Source organism: Tamandua tetradactyla, chromosome X (genome assembly GCF_023851605.1).
Source record: "Tamandua tetradactyla isolate mTamTet1 chromosome X, mTamTet1.pri, whole genome shotgun sequence".
Lineage (NCBI taxonomy): Eukaryota > Metazoa > Chordata > Mammalia > Pilosa > Myrmecophagidae > Tamandua > Tamandua tetradactyla.
In genome coordinates this window covers 66,331,150-66,351,139 of record NC_135353.1, presented here as the reverse complement: position 1 = coordinate 66,351,139, position 19,990 = coordinate 66,331,150, and the positions used below count along the sequence as shown (strand labels likewise).

Below are 19,990 nucleotides of genomic sequence, written 5' to 3'. Positions count from 1 at the left end.
TACAGTTTCAAACATACAGTATTGAATAGGGATTATTCTACCTTTATGAAATGGGATTTTGACTAAAACATGGCTTTTCTAGGGTACATACATCCTTTCAAAGCAGCACAGTGGCACAATGTATTTGAAAATGACTAACTACATATTGTGTCACAGACATATGGGAACAATAAATTGCATCTTTTAACGTTTAAAATAAATATTTTTGTTGATTCTTAAATAATACCATATGAATAATGGCATTACGATGCAATGGCAAGTAATCTCATTGATAATATAAATCACAGGTATCATACCCTGCCTTTATTATTTTTAAATTATAATAACTCTTGGCTAACATGCCTCAAATATGACCTTAAGATATTTTCCAATTGTCCTGCTAAACAACTAGAACCAGAGTAGAGTAATTGTTCTTGAAATAAGTGAAAACTAATTTCAAGAAAGTAAACTATTTCTTTTGTGTCTGGAAAGCTACAAAGATAGGCAGTTTTATGAACAATTTCTTAATAGTTTTTTAAAACTTTAAAGAAACTGTGTTAGAATACATGAGGGGCATAGATTTAAAGATTTCATACTCAAATGTCTACCACAAAGCCAAGCACTAAATTATAATATAGAGCAACATTCCATAATATTGTACTAAGTTGTACAACCCAATCACTTGCAACATAGTAGAGAAATTTAAAGTAAGTGAAAAGCCACTGAAATCATCTGTTGTTTGTTAGTAGCTTCAGACCTCCTGTGCTCCTCTACCTTACTCTGTAGGAGAGACCTTTTAGCAATTTATATGAATTTAATCAAGCTTATTTTACATACAATCCGTATCCATTTAGTTTTAGTTTTCTCAGATCACAAAATATTTTTAAACAACACATTATAAGGAGAAGGCTACAGAAGGCAGCCTCAGTGACAGCTGAAGGAATTGACAAAAAGGAAAGAGATAAGAAAATGCTCATATTGCAATTGCATTTCATCAATAATTTTCATATTCCAGTTCCTAAATCATTAAAAGAAATGTAAGATTACACCACTGTTGAAGTCTTTTATCAATTTCCCCTGTTCTTTTTCTTTCTTATTTCCTTCTCTTCCATTTTCACTTGACTTCTATTATTTTTTCTTTTCATTTATTATCTTCATAGGTATTTCTTGGCCTTTAAAGTAGTCCATTAAGAATAGTGGAAATGCTGAGCTCTGATTTAACCTATTCCCAAAATAAGATTGGGCTGTAATCAATGGAGATCTTCTCAATATTATGTATATTTTCATCTTGTTATAGTTTTCCTTAAATAATGTCTTAAATTACTAGGTTTTTTCCTTTCTTCTCCTAAAATCTTCAAGCTGCTTTTTAGGTATTTTTTTCCATTCTCCAGATTCCTGGAAACCATTCTAAATTAGAAAAATCTACTCCATTTTCATCCCCATCTTATTTTTTATGTTCTGAAACTATACTCTAGCCATTTTTACATTTTTTCTGAAGATACCATGCTAAATATTTTCTGATAGTGTATCCCACAGATTAATAGAAGACAACTTTTATAGTCAACATTAAGATATAGACACTACAATAAATATTTGCATCTGATTCAGAGGTTCTGTAGAAGAATTTAAACTAAATTCTAGCAGAATGCTCAGTTTGCTTCATCAACATGATAGGACTTTTATGTTGTAAGTGAAGCTTCCTAGTCAACTACTAGGAATCTAGTCAAATGATTTTGTATTTCTTAGATGTTACTTAAAGTGCTTTTCTTCCTCCAGCTTTGTAGCAGGACTGAACAATACATATGTTATTACTTCAGAAGTTCAGGGTATACTGAAGGATATAATATTTTAATATTAATGGTAAACATCCAGCAAAACCCACCATAGATTTTTAATAGCACTGTTGAGTCTCTTTCCAATATAAATAGAAGCATAAACCTATTTCCCAGTATTCCTGGAGCAGGCTTCATGATAAAGGCTTGTTGGGTTAGAATGAAAATCTGTGACCCATTATGGCTTTTGTGTTGACTTTCCAAACTAAAGCAATAACTTATTGAGCTTTTGTTACTGATTAATTCTTTTGACATATGCTGAATTTGCAGTGGATTTTGGAGTAAGTGCCCAAGTGAGCAGAACAAATGGGAGAAGAAATAGCTTCACTGGGACACCATACTGGATGGCACCTGAAGTGATTAACTGTGACGAGGACCCAAGACGCTCCTATGATTACAGAGTGAGTATGAAGATACAGATTGTGAGAATCAATGTTTGGAGAGGATTTTTTCTAAGATTTATTTTTAATGATAAAATAAAAAAATAAATAGCATTACATCATAGAAGGACATACTAACCTCTATTCCTATATATGGTTTGATTGCATGCATAAAATTAGTATCTTCTAAGAACATTGACAAAGCACAACAGAAGAAGTTATACAGGTTTGAGGAAGAATATTTCATATTGCTTGCAATGTCTTGGTAAAAATTGTTACATGACTTTATATGGAAATTTAACTTCCAGGGCAGAGGGCTCTGCTGTATACTTAAAAATGAATAAATGTAAAGTGACTATTAATACCCACAGTAATTTAGGTTCAAAGAGAAAAAATAGTTTAACTACTCAGGGTAATGGAAAGAATACTTGGCCTGGTTCACTTCCAAACCACAGAGAAAATCAATGGAATAGACAAATTAAGTTAACAATTCACATTATTTATTAACAATTCACATTATTAAAATTCAAAATTTTAAATTATTAAATTAAAGATTATTATTTTAAATTATTAAAATTAACAATTCACATTATTTATTAAAACTTCTACTGAAGCTGCAATTTGAACAATATACATATATGTACACATTTTATAAAGCTCATGTGGAAAGAAAACTCTCGATTTATTATGGACTAGAAAACTTCATTCATTTCCACATAATAATTCATCAAAAAAATTCATTGTAGACTCTCTGTGTGGAATCTAGGATTCTATACTTGGTTGATTTATTTGGTTAATCTCTTTTCCCTTATCCTGAAATAACCTCTTTTTAATTGGCAAAATAATTATTTACTGAAGGACTATTATATGTACAGGGTTATCCTAGGAGCTATGGAGAATAATAAAGCATAATGTTCTCCAAGTGGCTTGTTTTAAAATTAGTGCTTTATAGCTATACAATTCTTTTGCAGTTTTTGACATTCTTTCACCCATACTACTTATTTATTTTTACTTTTTAGCCCCATGCAGCTGAAAGAAAGCTTACACTTAGATCTTTACAACAACCCTTTGAAGCTATCGGATCAATAAACTGGGGTTCTAAGAATTCAGTTAAATTGCTTGGGTCATTGCTACATCTAGTGTACCTCTAGCCCTGTGTTCTTCCCACATTCTAGAAAATAAAGTACAGTTAATTGTACTGAAGATGATGTTCTAGAAATCTTTACTCAATTTACTCTATGCCAGAGACTGCTTAAAGTGATTTACATATATTATTTAAATCCTCATTGAAGCCCTATGAGATACTACTATAATTATCCCATTTTACATAAGATGAAATTGAATTATATAGAGAGTTAAATCATTTACCCAAGATCACACCACTAGTAGATATTTGTGATCAGACTGTTTTATGCTACGTTCAATTTGGTACTTCAATTAAGACAATAATAATGATATATTCAAGATGAACTTTCCTTACACTAAATCCCATTCCACATTACCTAGCTCTGTAGTGAGGTATTGGTTTGTCTCAAGCTCAGAAAATATCTTCCTTGAGTATCAATTTGTAATGAAGCTTTGTTACAGAAAACCCATAAAATGGCTCTGGCCTTGACACCTCACTGCACAAAAAACATTTTGAGATTCTGAATAATACCAGGTTCCCAGTTCTTAGTGACATTGTTTGTCATCTTTTCCTTTGCAGAGTGATGTATGGTCTGTGGGAATCACTGCTATTGAAATGGCTGAAGGTGCTCCTCGTGAGTAAAAATATTTGATAGTTGTTAAAGATTAGGGAAGCATACTATATGAATCTGTCTCTGTGGGAAAAGATGAAATTTCTACTTGTACTATCCGGCCTTTATTGACCACACAGATGCCACACAAATGGCAGCTCTAAGCTTGGACTCTATTAGCACTGTTTGTCAAGGCCAGTGAAAACAATTTCAGTGAACAGAAATTTTAACTACTAAGGATTCCTTGTGTCCCTTGGAATATCTAAAAGGGGCTAGGATAAAGGTGAGGGAGATGTGGAGACCAGGCTGCTGCTAATTCTATTTTACTGCCCAGAAAACTGGAAAGCCCTAAAATTGAGCGAGCATTTTTGTAATGATAGACAATTTTACATCGTGTAAAAAAGTTACATATGAAGCATATGAAAAATCGAATTGAAATTGAAGAGATTCCTATTTTTCCTCATCCTTTCCCAATTATTTCTCTTTTAGAGGCATGCTTAGATTATGTTAGATAAGCTCTCCTCACTCACTCTTTCTTTCTTATTAAACACACAATATAGTATTTCATAATTTTATTGATGCATGGACTTGGTTATGATGGGTGCCTGCATCAAGTTTAATATATTTTTCCATTGTTTTTGAGTGTTTCTTGCCATATCTCTTGAAATAATAAGCTTAATACATTTTAAATGTTGCACTTAATTTTTTAAAATATTGAAATCTTGTAATATATCTTATCCAAGCACAACAAATGAAGCTAAAAATCAGGAAAAGAGAAATAACTGGAAATTCACAAATATTTGAAAATTGAATAATGTTATCTTTATTTATCATCTTTATTTATCACTTTATTTATAATCTCTGGCTTTCTTCGTTTATTCCTGTGTATTTGAGTTATCATCTGGAGTAATTTCCTTAGCTCAAAATAGCTTTACTGCCACCTACTTCCTTTGTACCATCAGTGACAAATATATTACATTTCTGTATGTTATAGGTTCAACAATGCATGTTATACATGTTGTTTTATATGATTGCATTTTAAGCATTATTTATTGTGAAATATAACATATATACCAAAACAAACAGAAAAGCTATACTTTTCAAAGTATATTTTAACAGGTACTTACAGAACAGATTTCAAAGTTTGGTATGAGTTACCATTCCACATTTTTAGTTTTTTCCTTCTAGCTGCTCCCAAACACTAGACGCTAAAAGCAATATCGTTATAGTGAAATAGCCGTCATACTCATTTGTGAAATCCTATCTTCTTTGTAATAACTCCTCCTTCTCCTTTGATCCTACTCCCAATCTATAAGGGTCTTTGTGCTATGTCCATTCTAACTTTTTCATGTTGAAAAGGGTTATCAACAATATAGGATAGGAGGATGGAGCTAGTTGCTGTTGTTGGAGAGACTGGCCCCTCTGGGTTTCAGGACTTATACAGCCTAGGAACCCTCTGAAGGTTATAGGTTTCAGGAAAGTAAACTGAGTATGTGAAACTTTTGTAGAATCTCAGTTAAAGCCCTAGGTGTTCTTCAGAGTTAACAGGAATGATGTTAGTTGGAGTATGGCAAAGCATGGCAATTTAGCAATATCTTGCTGAAGCTTTTATTAGAGTAGCCTCCAGAATAGTCTCTCTACACCATTTGAACTCTCTTAGTCACTGATATCTTATTTTGTTACATGTCTTCTCCCCCTTTCAATATAGAAGGCATTGTCAACCCCATGGTGCCCCAGGAGTCATGTCGTTATCAGCGAGACTTCACCCCTGAATGCCATGTCCCATGGGGGGGTGGTGGTGTAATAGTTTTCCTTTCAGAATTGGTATTAGAAAGAGATAGGCCACATCTGAGCAACAGAAGAGATTTTCTGGAAGCAACTCCTAAACTTATTTATAGGTGGTCTTAGCTTCCTTGCTATAGAAATAAATTTTGAAAGGGCAAGCGTCAAAATCAAGGGCTTGGTCTATTTTTGTTGTGAGTCCTTAAAGTTAGAGAGAGCACTGGGGAATTCCCAGATGGGAAAATTTAATATTTCCACATTTTTTGTCCAGTCCCTCAAGGGACTCTACCAAAACTTTTTAATTATCAGCTCACCATAGTCTGGGATATCTCTGAATATTACATTAAGCTATACAGAATTACGAGGCCTCATTCCTGTTCTAGGTTCCATGAGTTTGGGTTGTTTAAATGAGCTATCTAGACAAGTTGATTTAGATTGTGTGTTACAGAAAATTTAGGATCTAGACACAATAAACATCTCTGCCTTTGGTCTCATACCTAGAGTATGTACACTACCATCTTTTGCCATGTTTTTCAATTTACCCTAGTCCCAACTAAATCAGGTTCATTTTTATTTCTAATTGAAGCCTAATCTCTTTTTCAGTTACTTAAATTGTCATTATATAATTGTTACTGGTAATGCTGACTAGAGCTGCAGAACTCCAACTCAGAAACCTAGGTATCACAGAGGTATCAAATTTCCATGGAAATACCAACTTTAACGCATATAGATCAGTGTCTCAGAATCTAGAAATAAACTTACAACTTCAGACTAAGCATGGCTGCTATAAAAGCTTACAATCTAGTCTCAATTTTCTTTTAAGTATTTTCTGGAAAACACCATATCATATTTATTCTTTTGTTTCTGAATTATTTTGCACAATTCATTGTCCCCAAGTTTCATTCAATTCATTGTGTGCCTAATGATGTCATTTCTTTTTGTAGTCCCACAGTATTCCATTATATATATATATACACATACACACACACACACACACACACACACACACACACACACACACACACGCACACACATATATATCATAGTTCACTTTTTGGCTTCTCCATCATTGTATCCTTTGGTCCTATGCTTCCATTGTGCATAATGGATAATGTCCAAAATAAACAAGTCATATCTTACAATGTCCTCACTTGGTTGTACATTCAGCTGCACTCTCAATTTTAGGCAATTTTATGGAACCAAAGAGAAAAAGGACTGATAACATAGCCTCACAAATACCAAATCAAAATCTCCCATAAAGAGGTGGGGCAAAATGGTGGCACAGTAAGGGTGTGGAATTTAGTTCATCTTCCAGAGCAGCTAGTAAATCACCAGGAACTGTATGAGACAAATTCTGGGGAGACACCAGTGGCCACACACATAGTGTATACCTGGAATTGGTGGTATGGCTGAGCTTCCACACAGAACTGTAAGCTTCCCAAGCTGCTGAGGCTGATGCCCCTCCCACACGTGTGTGGCATGCTGGTTCCCCAAGGGGAGAGGAAAAACACTTTACTAGTAGCAAGGTCTTAACTCAACTAAGATCCAATTGTGGAATTAACAAATTCTGACTACTGAAAACAGGTGCTAAGCACAGGTAAACCTGGAATAAGCACTGATGGAACTAGGAGTTTTTGCCCCAGCTGAGAGAGGACAGAGCAGACAGAAGAAAAAAACAGAGGATTTTTGAGTTGGACAGCACAAAGTAGTGGAAAAAAGCTGAACCCCAAGAAAGGGAGGCACATAGGGCCTTGGGATACATAGAGCCCCATACGTTCTTAAGCTCTTGATTGGCAAACCCAGGAGCAGGTGTCCAGCTCTGATAATGCTTTTTGCTTTTTTTTTTTTTTTTTTACTGCTTAATAGCTCATTAGATAGAACTGTAAGCACTCTCAGGCTATAGCACTGCCCCAGGTAAAAGCAGGGCTAAGGCATGTCTGAAAGACAAAGTAACTAGTCAGATGAAAGGATTTAATTCCTTGAAGGGTATATTTTCCCCAAGAAGAGTGGGATGGGGCCCAGCTCAAGTGGGGGACTTCCTTTATGGAATTCAGGCCTCAAGGGCTGGCAAACAAAAGCAATCAAATCCCACCTACTACCTTGAGCCTCTGTTCAACCACGTGCCTGGTAGGGAGTATCTGCTGATATTAAAGCTACCACCTCACTTTATGCTTTGGGAAATCACAGACAGAGAATCACCACATGCTAAGCAGGATAGGAAAAACACAGAGTCTAGAGGCTTTATAGGAAAGTCTGATAACTTACTGGGTCTCACCTTCAGGGAAAACTGATGCTGGCTACTTTCTCCTTCTGAGAAGTGGGCATGTCTGATCTGGGAAAATCTAACTGGGGTTGATAATATCTGAGTATACCCTCCTCATAAAAAGACTTCATATAGGAAGGGTCAAAAACAGAAAACAGAACTGAAAAATTCTGATTAGTTAAACAGAACCTATGCTAGAGGTCTAGAAGAAGTTGAACTGAATGTCAAAAAATAGATAGAGAAGAAAGCCATCTAGCAAGAAAACTCTAGGAAAAAGAGTGAAAACAAGTCCCAGACTATACGAATTAAGGAAATCAAATGCCTATACACCAGCAAAAAATAACAAGCCGTACTAGGAAAATCAAAGATATGGCCCAGTTAAAGGAACAAACCAACATTTCAAATGAGATGCAGGAGTTGAAATAACTAGTTCAGGATGTTTGAACAGACATGCAAAATCCCATAAAAAATCAAATCAGTGAGTTGAGGGAGCATATAAAGAAGATATTGGGTGAACAGGACCCATCTATATGCTGTCTACAGGAGACTCACTTTAGAACCAAAGACAAAAATAGGTTGAAAGTGAAAGATTTGGAAAATATATTTCATGCAAACAACAACCAGAAAAGATCAGCGATTATACTAATATCTGACAAATTAGACTTCAAATGTAAAATATTAAAAGAAATAAAGAAGGACACTATGTATTAATAAAAGGAACAATTCAACAGGAAGAAATAATCCTAAATATTTATGCACCATACCAGAGTACTCCAAAATACATGAGGCAAACACTGACAACACTGCAATGAGGTGTATGCACCTTTACCATAATAGCTGGAGATTTCAATTCTCCACTCTTATCAATGGATAGAACATCTAGACAGAGGATGAATAAGGAAATAGTTTTGAATAATGTGATAAATGAGCTAGACTTGACAGCATTTATGGAACATTACACCCAACAACAGCAAGATACACATTTTTCACAAGTGCTCATGGATCATTCTCAAGGATAGACCATATACCAGGTCACTAAGCAAGATCATAGTGGAATTGAGTTAGAAATCAATAACAGGCAGAGGGCTAGAAAATTCCAAATATACAGAGACTAAACAATCCACTCTTAAATGTGGGTCAAGGAAGAAATTACAAAAGAAATCAGTAAATATCTCAAGGCAAATGAAAATGAAAATGTGATGTGAAAATTTAAGGGATGCAGCAAAGGCAGTGCTGAGAGGGAAATTTATCTCCTTAAATGCCTTTAATAAAAAATAAGAAAGAGAAAATATCAAGGAATTAACTGTTCACTTGGAAGAACTAGAGAAAGAACAGGAAATTAGCTCTGAAGCAAAGAAAATACAAGGAACAAAGTGACCAGAGGAGAAATAAATGAAATTGAGAATATGAAACAATATAGAAAAACAACAAAACCAGAGGTTGGTTCTTTGAGAAAATGAATAAAATCCATGAACCCTTAACTAGGCTAACAAAATAAAATAGAAGATGCAAATAAGAAAATCAGATATGGAAGAGGGGACATAACCACTGACACCACAGACATAAAGGAGGTAATGAGGGGACACTATGAGCAACTATATGCTAAAAACCTAGACAACATAGATGAAATGGACAACTTCCTAGAAAGGCATGAACAACTAACATTGACACGAGAAGAAATACACAGCCTCAACAAACCAATCACCAGTAAAGAGATTGAATCAGTCATCAAGATACCCCCGAGAAAGAAAAGTCCAGGACCAGATGCCTTCACATGTGAATTCTGCCAAACATTCAAGAAAGAATTAGTACCAATCCTGCTGAAAATCTTCAAGAAAATTGAAGAGGAAGGAAAGCTACCTAACTCATTCTATGAAACCAACATTACCCTAATACCAAAGCCAGACTAAGATACTATAAGAAAAGGAAATTACAGACCAATCTCTTAAATGAAAATAGATACAAAAATCCTCAACAGCATACATGCAAATTGAATCCTTTATACACCGTGACCAAGTGGGATTTATTCCCGGTATGCAAGCCTGATTCAACAAAAGAAAAATCAACTAATGTATACAACATATCAATAAGTCAAAGTGGAAAAAACACATGGTCATCTTGATTGATGCAGAAAAGACATTTGACAAAATTCAACACTTTCTTGATGAAAACACTTCAAAGATAGGAATAGAAGGGAACTTCCTCAGAATTTTGATAAAGGGAATATATGAAAAAGCCACAGATAACATCATCCTCAATGGGGAAAGACTAAAAGCTATTCCTCTAAATCAGGAAGAAGACAAGCATGCCCAGCTGACACCATTATTATTTAACATTGTACTGGAAATTCTAGCCAGAGCAATTAAACAAGAAAAGAAATAAAATGAATCCAAATTGAAGAGGAAGAAGTAAAACTCTTACTATTTGCAGATGACATGATACTATATGTCAAAAGTCCAGAAAATCCTACAGCAGAGCTAGTAGAGCTAATAAATGAGTACAGCAAAGTGGCAGAGAACAAGATCAACATCCAAAAATCAGTAGTGTTTCTATACAGTAGTGATGAACAATCTGAGGAAGAAATGAAGAAAAATATTCCATGTACAATAGCAACCAAAAGAATGAAATATTTAGGAATAAATTTAAGGAGACGAAAGACCTATGCACAGAAAACTATAGGAACTTGACAAAAGAAATCATAGAAGACCTAAATAAATGGAGGGGCATACTGTGTTCATGAACTGGAAGACTAAATATAGTAAAGATGTCAATTTTACCCAGATTGATTTATAGATTCAATGCAGTACCAATTAAAATCCCAATAACTTACTCTGCAGAAATAGAAAAAACAGTAACAAATTTTATTTGGAAGGGCAGGGTGCCCTGAATAGCTAAAAATATTTTGATAAAGAAAAATGAAGTGGGAGGTCTCATACTATCTAGCTTTAAAGCATATTATAAAGCTACAGTGGTCGAAACATCATGGTACAGCATAAAGACAGATACACTGACCAATGGAATCGAATTGAGTATTGAGAAATAGATCCTCTTATGTATGGATGATTGATCTTTGATAAGGCAGTCAAACGAATGCACCTGGGACAGAGCAGCCTCTTCAATAAATTGTGTTTGGAGAACTTGATCTCCATATGCAAAAGAATGAAAGAGGATACATATCTCACACCCTATATGAAAATTAACTAAAAATGGCTCAAACACCTAAACATTAGAACTGAGAGCAAACTTTTAAATGAAAGGTAAGGAAATATTTTATATATCTTTTAATAGGAGGTGGTTTCTTAGACCTTACACCCAAAGCATGAACAATGAAAAAAAGAAATAGATAAATGGGTTCTCCTCAAAATTAAACACTTTTGTGCATCAAAGAACTTTGTTAGAAAAGTGAAAAGGCAGCTCACACAATGGGAGACAATATTTGGAAACCACATATCAGATAAGGGTTTAGGATCTAGAATATATGTAGACATATTTCACAACAAAAAGACAGACAACCCAATTTAAAAATCAGCAAAATACATAAACAGACATTTTTCAGGATAGGAAATGAAAATGACTAAAAAGCACATGAAAAGATACTCAACTTCACTGGATATTAGGGAAATGCAAATCAAAATGACAATGAGATATCATCTCCCACCCACTGGATGGCCATTATAAAAAAAAAGAGAAAACAAGTGCTGGAGAAGATGTGGAGAAAGAGGAGGTACTCTTATTCATTGTTGGTAGTAATGTAAAATGGTAAAACTGTTCTGTAAGGCAGTTTGGTGGTTCCTCAGGAGCTAAGTATAGAATTGCCATATGATCCAGCAATCCCATTACTAGATATATAGTCAGAGAAACTGAAGGCAAAGACACAAACAGACATTTTCACACTGCTGCTTATAGCAGCATTATTTACGATTGCCAAGAGATAGAAACTTCCCAAATGTATATCAATGGACAAGCACCTAAATAAGTTCATGGTATATATATACGATGGAATGTTATGCAACTGTAAGACAGAATAAAGTCATGAAGCATGTAGCGGTGTGGATTACCCTTGCAGACATTATGCTGAGTGAAATTATCCAGAAACAAAAGGACAAATACTGCATGGTCTCACTAATATGAACTAACATTAATGAGTGAACTTTGAGAATTGAAGTTAAGAACACAGGTTATCAGGAGATAAAAAGAGGGTAGGGATGGGCATTTGATACTGAAGTAAAACAGATTGTGCTACAGGATTGATTGCAAAAATTCAGAAATAGATAGCACAATACTATCTGATGGTAGTACAATAATATAAGTGCACTGAATGAAGCTGAATGTGAGCATGCCTGAGGGAGAAGGGCTGCGGGCACATCTGAAACCAGAAGGAAATTAAGAGGATAAAGTTTGAGGCAGTATAACTTAGGAATGCTTAGAGAGGACAATGATTGTGATTAAATGTATGAATATAAAAATGCTTTTGCATGAGGGAGAATAAATGAATGTCAACATTGCAAAATGTTGAAAATGGGATGGTATACAGGAAAAAGAACAATTAATGCAAGCTAGGGTCTATAGTCAACAGTAACATTGCAATATGCTTCTACTGAATGTAACAAAGGCATTATGCTGGAACTAAATGTCAACAAAATGGGAGTATATGAGGAAAGGGTATGGATTCTTTGTGGAAGAAAAGGAAATGTCTTCAGATAGATTATGGTGGCAAAGGCATGTCTATTTACTTAGGTTGGATTGTATCATGTGTGAATAAAACTGGTTAAAAATGAATAGAGAGAATCAAGTTTTAGAGAAAATGTAGAGAAAGAGATGCATCTGTTAACTTTTGGGAGAGAAACTCAGAGGTGCAGCCCCATGGAGTTTAGGGCATCAGTTTCATGATTAGCAATGGATAGAGGTGGCCTAAGGGTACAATGACAGAGGAATGGAAGGGGAACTGTGGTATATACATACAAGCGACTCCTGAGCAGCTGCAAGAATGAATGCTGCTGTGAGGTATACAACTAGGTGAAAGAACATAAAGGACAGTGTGTTGAATGAAATGGCAGAAACAAAAACAATTATTATCATGACTCACTCATATAGACTAACAATAATATACAAACCCAGAAAACTGAAGTCGACAGCATGGGTTATCAGGTTGGGGCCTATTGTAAAGGGATCCTAGATTTTAATCTCTTACAGTAGTCACATCTGTTCTGGAGTTGTAACTGCGATTTCTAAATTCTGAGCTACTGAGATGTTTGTATATAACCTGGTCATTGCCAGAAATTTCAGGTATTTACGTGACACCTGAGACTCAGAGTTAGAGGACTGAAGCTAGCAAAGTCTGTATTAACTCATAAGCAACTGTTTAAAAAGTTGAAAAAGTGATCAGATTTTGACTAGATGTATGAATCAAGCTGACCCAGGTAGGATACATTATCTAATTTAACTTGTATGATCAGTTTATTAGAACACCATAACTACAGGGAATCTTGAATAGGACATGACATCCTGTTGGTTTCTACAGTTTAGCGTGATGCCATGATATATCCCAGAGTAATTTGGGCAGAGAATAAAAAAACTTAGTAAAGTCCCCTTTGGGAAAGGGAATAAAGGAGGAAATATTAAGTTTCCCTATCTGGGGAATTCTTGACATTCTCGCAATCAGTAGAGACAACAAATTCAATACTCTGAGCCCTCAGTCTTGGGGTCCACCCCTATGAAACTTATTCCTGCAAAGGAGAAGTTAAACTTACTGATAATTATGCTAAAGAATCATCCCTAGAGAACCTCTTTTGTTTCTCAGATGTGGCCTCTCTCTCTAAGCCAACTCTGCAGGTGAACTCACTGCCCTCCCCCTTATATCGGACATGACACCCAGGGGTGTAAATCTCCCTGGAAAAGTGGGACACGACTCACAGGATGAACTGGGACACAGCATCACGGGATTAAGAAAGCCTTCTTGCCCAAAAGGAGTAAGAGGTGATTGAGACAAAACAAAGTTTCAGTGGCTGAGAGATTTCAAACAAAGTTGGGAAGTTATATTATAGATTATATAAACTTTTATATAGATGGATATTGATTTGATATAGATATAAATATAGATGTCCCTTTTTAGTTTATAGTGCATTGCAGTGGCTAGAGGGAAGCACCTGAAACTGTTGAACTGTGTTCCAGTAACCTTGATTCTTGTAGAAGATTATAACTCTATAGCTTTTACAATGTGACCGTGTGATTGTGAAAACCTTCTGTCTTATGTGCCTTTTATCCAGGGTTTGAACAGATGAGTAAAAAAAATAGGATAAAAAAAATAAATAATAAGGGAGATAAGAGGTAAAAAAAAAATTGGGTAGATTGAAATACTAGTGGTCAATGAGACAGACGGGTAAGTGCTATGTATGTATGAATTTTTTCCTTTTCTCTTTTTATTCATTTTTCTCTAGTGATTCATATGTTCTAAAACTGATTATAGTGATCACTACACTAACTATGTGATGATATTGTGAGCCACTGATTGTCTGCCAATTATGAAATGTATGTGTGTGAAGATTTTTAATAAAAATATTTAAAAACAAAACCTCCCCTAATCTCTTGTCCCTCCCCCCCACCAATTACTTACCCATGGAATTGCTGTAGTATTGTTGCTATCTTCCTATTAGCTACAGGTCAGAGCACGCAATATTAGTTTTCCCCTATATCCCTCTATTACTGACTCTTTGTACAATATCAAACCTTTGAAGTAGTTCATGCAAGAACTTTATTATGATTATAGAGTTAATCTATGGGATACATGGCAGTATACATTCCTTTTCAATCATATTCACTTTCAATATGGCGATGTTACTTATTAACCTCACTAATTAGCTATCACCATTTTTATCTGTTCCCTTGCATTTAAGTTTAACCACATTGGGTAACTTTTCCTCTGTCTCTAGCTTCTGTGTCCCTCTAGGTCCTCTATATTTTGCAATGCAAATATTTTAGGTTACCTTTTCCAGTCATTGTAGCAAAATCATACAGTATATACCCTTTTGTGTCTGACTTATTTCAATTAAGGTTCCTACACATTGTCAAATGCTTTGGGACCTCATTTCATCTTACTGCTGCATAATATTCCATCGTGTATATATATATTCCATATTTTGTTAATCTACTCATCTGTTGATGGGCACTTTGACTGTTTCCATCATTTGGCAATTGTGAATAGTGCCACTATGACCATCAGTATGCAAATGTCTGTGTCACTGCTTTTCCCTCTTCTGGGTATATACTAAGTATTTATATTGCTGGGTCATAAGGCAACTTGATATTTAGTTTTCTGAGGAACCATCAAACTGTCTTCCATAGCAGCTGTACCATTATACATTCCTACCAGAAATGAATATGTGCTCCAATTTCTCCACATTCTCTCCAACATTTGCAGCTTTCTATTTGTTTAATAGCAGCCATTCTTATAGGTGTGAGGTGATATCTCATTGTAGTCTTGATTTGCATTTCCCTTATAGTTAATGAAGATGAGCACCTCTTCATGTGCTTTTTAGCTATTCGTATTTGCTCTTCAGGAAAATGTCTATTTGAGGGACTTATTGAAGATCAATTGACCATGTATTTGATGGCCTATCTCTGGACTCTCAAATTATTTCTGTTGGTCAATATGCCTATCTTTGTGCCAGTACCATGCTGTTTTGATCACTGTGGCTTTATAGTAAGCTTTAAAGTTACTAAAATGTTAGTCCTCCCACTTTTCTCCCATTTTTAATGATATCTTTAATTAAACAAGGTCTCTTTCCCTTCCATATAAATTTGGTAACTAGCTTTTCCTGATTTTCAAAGTAGGTTGGTGGAATTTTGATTGATACTACATTGAATCTGTGGATCAATTTGGGTAGAATTGACATCTTAACTACATTTAACCTTCCTATCCATGAGCACAGAATCTATTTCTATTTAGGTCTTCTTTGATTTCTTTCAGCAAGGTTTTGTAGTTTTCTGTATGCAAGTCCCTGACATCCCTAGTTAAGCTCTTTCCTAGATACTTGATTATTTTCATTGTTATTTTGAATAGATTTTTTCATAAATTGTCCCCTCAATTAGGTCATTACCTGTTTATAGAAATATTACTGATTTTTGTACATTGATATTGTTTCCCTATACTTTGCTGAATTCATTTATTAGCTTAAGTAACTTTGTCATAGATTTCTCAGGGTTTTCCAAGTATAAGATCATGTTATCTGCAAATAATGGAAATTTTACTTCTTCCTTTCCTATTTGGGTGCCTTTTATCTCTTTTTCCTGCCTGATGGGCTCGGACTTCTAGTACAATGTTGAACCATAGTGGTAACAATGGGTATTCTAATCTCATTCCTGATTTTAGGAGAAATGCTTTCAATCTCTATCCATTAAGTATGATGCTGGCTACAGATTATTTTTTAATACATATGTCCTTTATGATATTGAGGAAGTATCCTTCAATTCCTAACTTTTGAAATACTTTTTCTCAGAAAAGGATAGTGAATTATGTTGAGTGCTTTTTCAGCATCAATTGATATGATCATGTGATTTTCCCCTTTCAATTAGTTAATGTGCTGTTTTAAGATGATCGATTTTCTTATGTTGAACCATCTTTGCATTCCTAGTATAAACCCCACTTGGTTGTGAGGTATAATTCTTTTAATGTGTCATTGGATTCGATTTGCTAGTGTTTTGTTGAAAATTTTTGCATCTTTGTTCATTAGGGAAATTCGTCTGTAGGTTGTCTTTCCTGTACTGTCTTTATCCGGTTTTAGAGTGATTTTAGCTAAATAAAATTAGTTAGGTAGGGTTCCTTTCTCCTCAAATTTTTGGAAATGTTTGAGCAGAATTGATGTTAGTTCTTTTTGGAATATTAGATAAAATTCCCCTATGAAGCCATCTGGTCCTGGGCTTTTGTTTGTGGGAAGTTTTTTGATGACTGATTGAATTCATTACTTGTAATTGATTTGTTGAAATCTATTTCTTCTCAAGACAGTATAGGTAGTTCATATACTTCTAGGAATTTGTCTGTTTCATCTAAATAGTCTAATTTGTTGACATATAGTTGTTCATAATATCCTCTTATGATTTTTACAATTTCTTCCCGATCCATGGTAACAACCCCCCTCTTGTTTCTGATTTTGTTTAACTGTGTCCTCTCTCTCTTTCTCTCTCTCTCTCTCTGTTAGACTAGCTAGGAATCCATCAGTTTTATTGATTTTCTCAAGGGACTAACTTTTGGTTTATTGATTCTATTGTTTTGTTGTTGTTGTTTCTCCAGTCCATTTATTTCTGTCTTAATCTTTGTTATTTGCTTTGGGCTTAGTTTGCTGTTCTTTCTCTAATTTCTCTAGATGAGTAGGTAAGTCCTCAATTTTTACTTGTTCTTGTTTTCTAATATAGGCAGTTAGACAAAAAATTTCCCTCTCTGCACTGACTTTGCTGCATCTTATATGTTCTGATGTTTTATTATCATTTTCATTCATCTCCAGATATTTACCAATTTCTCTAGAAATTTCTTTAACCCACATATTTTTGTTGTTGTTTATCTATTTTTAACTTTTTTATTGTATAATATAACATATATAAAAAGCAAAGAAAGAGAAAAGTAATAATTTTCAGAGCACTCTTCAACAAGTAGTTACAGGACAGAGTCTGTCATGGGCTACCATACCATCATCTCAGATTTTTCCTTCTAGCTGCTCCAGAATATAGGAGGCTAGAAGGAATAAATATTTTTTTATCATCACAATCGACTTTTTATGAAAAATAACATATATACAGAAATGCAATAGATTTCAAAACACAATACCACAATTACTTGTAAAACAGATTTCAGAGTTTGGTATGGGTTGCAATTCCACAATTTTAGGTTTTTATTCTAGCTGTTCTAAGATACTGGAGACTAAAAGAAGCATCAATTTAATGATTCTCTATATAACTCCACCATCACCTTTGATCTTTCTATCTCACTCTTTAGGGGTATTGGGGCTGTGGCCATTCTAACTTTTTCATGTTGGAAGGGGGTGTAAATAATATGGGGTAGAGAGATGGAACAAGCAGATGTGCTGGAGAGGCTGGTCTCTCTAGGTTTCAGGACCTATCTTGCTTCATGTACTTTGGAGCTCCCTGATTGGGAGTATAAACATTTATTGTTATTAATTTTTCTTCTTTGTACTGCTTGATTTATCTTTTTTTGTTTTCACTTTTTCATTCTAAAACATTATGATATTGGAGTATAGAAGGGGAGACGTGCATACTCAGAGAAGTAATGCAGAGAAGGAGTTTTTTACAGAATATGGAGCTGGTAAACTTCTTACCAAAGATAGATGAAGGCTAGGAGATTCTGAATTTACAAGGAGAGAAAATAGGGCCAGCTGCCTGGATAAGCAATTGGAATGGTATATTTTTGGCCATAAGCAGCTCAAACTAACCTCTCTATTAAAGTAACATCCTTTACTCTCTTTCTCTTTTACTCATTCTCTTTCATTAAGCTTCTTTTTGCCTGGAGTGCTAAATTTAGATGGAGATTATTGTTCATCTGCAGTTTTGATAATTATCTCCAAGGAGAAGGTCTCCCGAAGTAAAAGTTATCTGGTAATTACCTCTGAGTTCCAGTTAACAAAATTCCCTTCCTTTTGTCCTTTTTTGGTTAGTCTTTCCTGGAGTGGTAAAAAGAGAGTGAATTGCAAGGGTGCTATAGATACTCTAGAGGAGAGAAGATCTGAGTGTATACCAGGACCTTTCAAGCCCCATTCAGTTCTTGCGTTCTGCATAGGAATTCAAACTTAATATGGAAAGCTTTGAGCCAAGCACATAACATCAGAATCTCACAGACTGAATAATATTAAGTAGATGAGGTTCTTAGCCCTTCTACTCTTTATAGAAAAATGAATTGTTGCTTGGTGGAGAAACAGGTAAGGTCAACAGTTTACTTTGGCAAGGATCTGCACTAGTTAGTTAGTTTACCTTAATCTGGAACATGTCTTTCCCTATTTTGACTTTCTCTTTGATATTGTAGATATTAATTCCAAAGTTTTCAGCTCAGCCACTCTTGTTTGTAGGCCTTGCATTTTCCCACCCTCACTCTCCAGGTCAATCTTTACCAGATTGGCTCATGATTCAAATTTACTCCTGTCTCATCAAAAGACCTGTTCCTTCAATATTCAGAATATTACTTCAGATCTGAACATATATAAGAAGTGAGCCACATTATTTAATTTAATTCAAACTAAGCCCAGTTTAATATGGTTCTATCCTCTCAAGAGATGTATTTCTTTCTTTTGTCTTCTAATTTTAACATTTTTTCTCTTCAAATAGCAGACACTTTAGAAACTCTTCTCAAAGAATGCCAGGGTTTCCCCATCAACTCCTTATTCTATTACTTAATCACTTCTCACCCAAGGAGATACATATTTTTTAAAGGAAGTTTTCTATCTCAAAGGAATGAAACTCTAATGGTGAAAACTTGAGTTTTAGGAGATGTAGGGGTGGGGTAGTATTATCAGCACTACTAGAATTAGTCCATATAAGAAACCATGCAAAGCTGGCTGATAGTTATTATACCCACCTTATGTTCCATTCCTATGTGGGCTTCATCCCTTCCCTTAACAACAATTTACCTAGTCTATGTCGTAACTCTTAACACTTTAAGAAGCTGCTAGTTGCCTGAATAGCGTTCAGATGATGATAGATGACAACTGTCCTATCTCTTGACATCTCAAAAAGCTGCTGGTTGGCTGAATGATGTTCAGATGATGATAGATGACATCTGTTTAATATAGTATAACCCCCTTACAATATGTTTAAAAGAAAAACCTTGGTGATTGATTGCACACAGTAAATGAATGAAAAGCATCTAATATAATCCCGATCTTTTGAGCTTGGAACAAATTCTATCCTCAATTATAAACTTGTAGCATATATTATTTATACCTATGTAATAGAGAAGAAAGTTTAACCTTTGAAAATTGCCTTTATATCACTCTTAAAAAATCACCTTGGTGTGTTCTT

General features: G+C 34.7%; 1 protein-coding gene across 1 annotated transcript in view; it reads left to right on the top strand.

Annotated features, from left to right (window-relative positions):
- The window catches only part of NRK (Nik related kinase), a 176,820-nt gene that overhangs the window by 98,833 nt on the left and 57,997 nt on the right, over nt 1–19,990 (top strand). The window contains exons 8-9 of the mRNA XM_077145558.1: nt 2,082–2,212; nt 3,897–3,951. Of these exons, the coding sequence (XP_077001673.1) occupies nt 2,082–2,212; nt 3,897–3,951 (186 nt within the window). The remainder of the gene's footprint in view (nt 1–2,081; nt 2,213–3,896; nt 3,952–19,990) is intronic.